At 52.7% G+C, this 1,568-nt stretch overlaps 1 protein-coding gene across 1 annotated transcript; it reads left to right on the forward strand.

Annotated features, from left to right (window-relative positions):
• The first annotated feature begins 44 nt into the window (after nt 1-44).
• LOC119289639 (F-box/kelch-repeat protein At3g06240-like) lies at nt 45-1,323 on the forward strand. Its single transcript, XM_037568919.1, has one exon. It carries the CDS (start codon nt 45-47, stop codon nt 1,167-1,169), a length of 1,125 nt encoding a protein of 374 aa, XP_037424816.1. The 3' UTR covers nt 1,170-1,323.
• Nucleotides 1,324-1,568: the final 245 nt, after the last annotated feature.

The following is a 1,568-nucleotide window of genomic DNA, read 5'->3' on the forward strand; positions in this document are numbered from 1 at the left end:
AAAACTCCGCCACTCCTGGCACAGATCTCCACCTCCCGGTGACCATGGCGGAGGCCGCAGGAGCGACTCCTCTCCTCCCTGGCCTCCCGGACGAGATCACCATCGGGGAGATCCTCGTCCGCCTGCCCCCCAAACCCCTCCTCCGCTGCCGCGCCGTCAGCCCCGCGTGGCGCCGCGCCACCTCCGCCCGCGATTTCCTCCTGTCCCACCACGCTCGCCAGTCCGCCCTGCCCCTCCTCTACAGCCACAAGGACGTCGCCGACGGCGGCCAGTCCCTAGACGTCACGCTCTTCGACCACCGTGCAGGAGTCGCCGCCGCCACCGACCAGTTCCAGCGCATCGCGCGACTGAAAGCGGTTCCCTTGGAAGGGGGGATCGAGGACGGGAGTTTCACTCCCCTCTTCTATCCGGTGGCCTCCTGCGACGGCCTCCTCCTCCTCTCCATTGAGTGTGACCTCTGCATCTGCAACCCGGCGACTCAACAGTATGCTCCCCTCGAGCAGCTCGATGGCTTCATGACCGTGGGGTTCTACCTTCACCCCCCTACCGGCCAGTACCGACTGCTGCTGTACCATGAAACAGATCAACGTGCCGTCTATGTGTTCTCAATTGGCTCCAACCAGCCGCCGAGGCACATAGGGCGCCCTGATCCGTTGGCTGGCCACGGACTTCTGTTCCGTGGTAGCCTGCATTGGCACACTGGCAACTGGATAATGGCATTCGACACCACCACTGAGTCGTTCCGGCAGATCCGTTCCCCGGTTGCCCGTGAGGACTATGGACAACTGTTTGCTATGGGTGACATGCTGGGCATCTTCTTTCTTAATGATGAAAAGACGGCCATTGATATTTGGGTGATGAAGGACTACCAAGGCGAGGTCTGGGCTTTCAAGTGTCGGGTTGAATTGCCTGTTGCCGAGATCAGGGACCATTGTCAAAATTCTAGCCATATTGAGGAAGTGATGGTTGTTAATGGTGACGGTGAGTTGCTCGTGTTGGTCGGTTTTGAGGACTGGCTGTTTCAGGTTGATAGTGACGGCAAGTTGATTGCCAGTTTCCATGCCAGAGGCCTCCCTTCCTATAATATTGTGCACAAGCAAAGTCTTGTTCAACATACCTTCTTTCCGACACTCAAGGGTTATGTTATCAACGATTCACCTTTCATTTGACCAGACAATTATGTTGTCAACGCTTAGGCATATTGAGTGTTGTGGTGTTTCTTATTGGCCTAGCTCTCCATGTTCACATGAGCTGTTGTATGTATCAACTAGATCCATTATTAAGCTTCTTTGTGCTCTGTTGATGAATATAAGAAAGTATGATCAAGAAGCTGTGACTATTAGATGTATTTTCATTGAATTCCTTTTGGTTTGAAGTGGCTGACGTGAGTGTGGATTCTAAAATTACAAGTCATTTGGGTCAGCCTCTGAAATGTTTGCCTATTGATCTGACTCGTGTCTATGTTTTCTTGGAACTCAATAATGGTTCCATTGCATCTGGTTAGGTATTGAACCATACTTTTATAATCCTGCTTATGTGTTGCATCGTTCGGTGTTGTATCAATCACT

This window comes from Triticum dicoccoides, chromosome 4A (assembly GCF_002162155.2).
Source record: "Triticum dicoccoides isolate Atlit2015 ecotype Zavitan chromosome 4A, WEW_v2.0, whole genome shotgun sequence".
Classification (NCBI taxonomy): Eukaryota; Viridiplantae; Streptophyta; class Magnoliopsida; order Poales; family Poaceae; genus Triticum; species Triticum dicoccoides.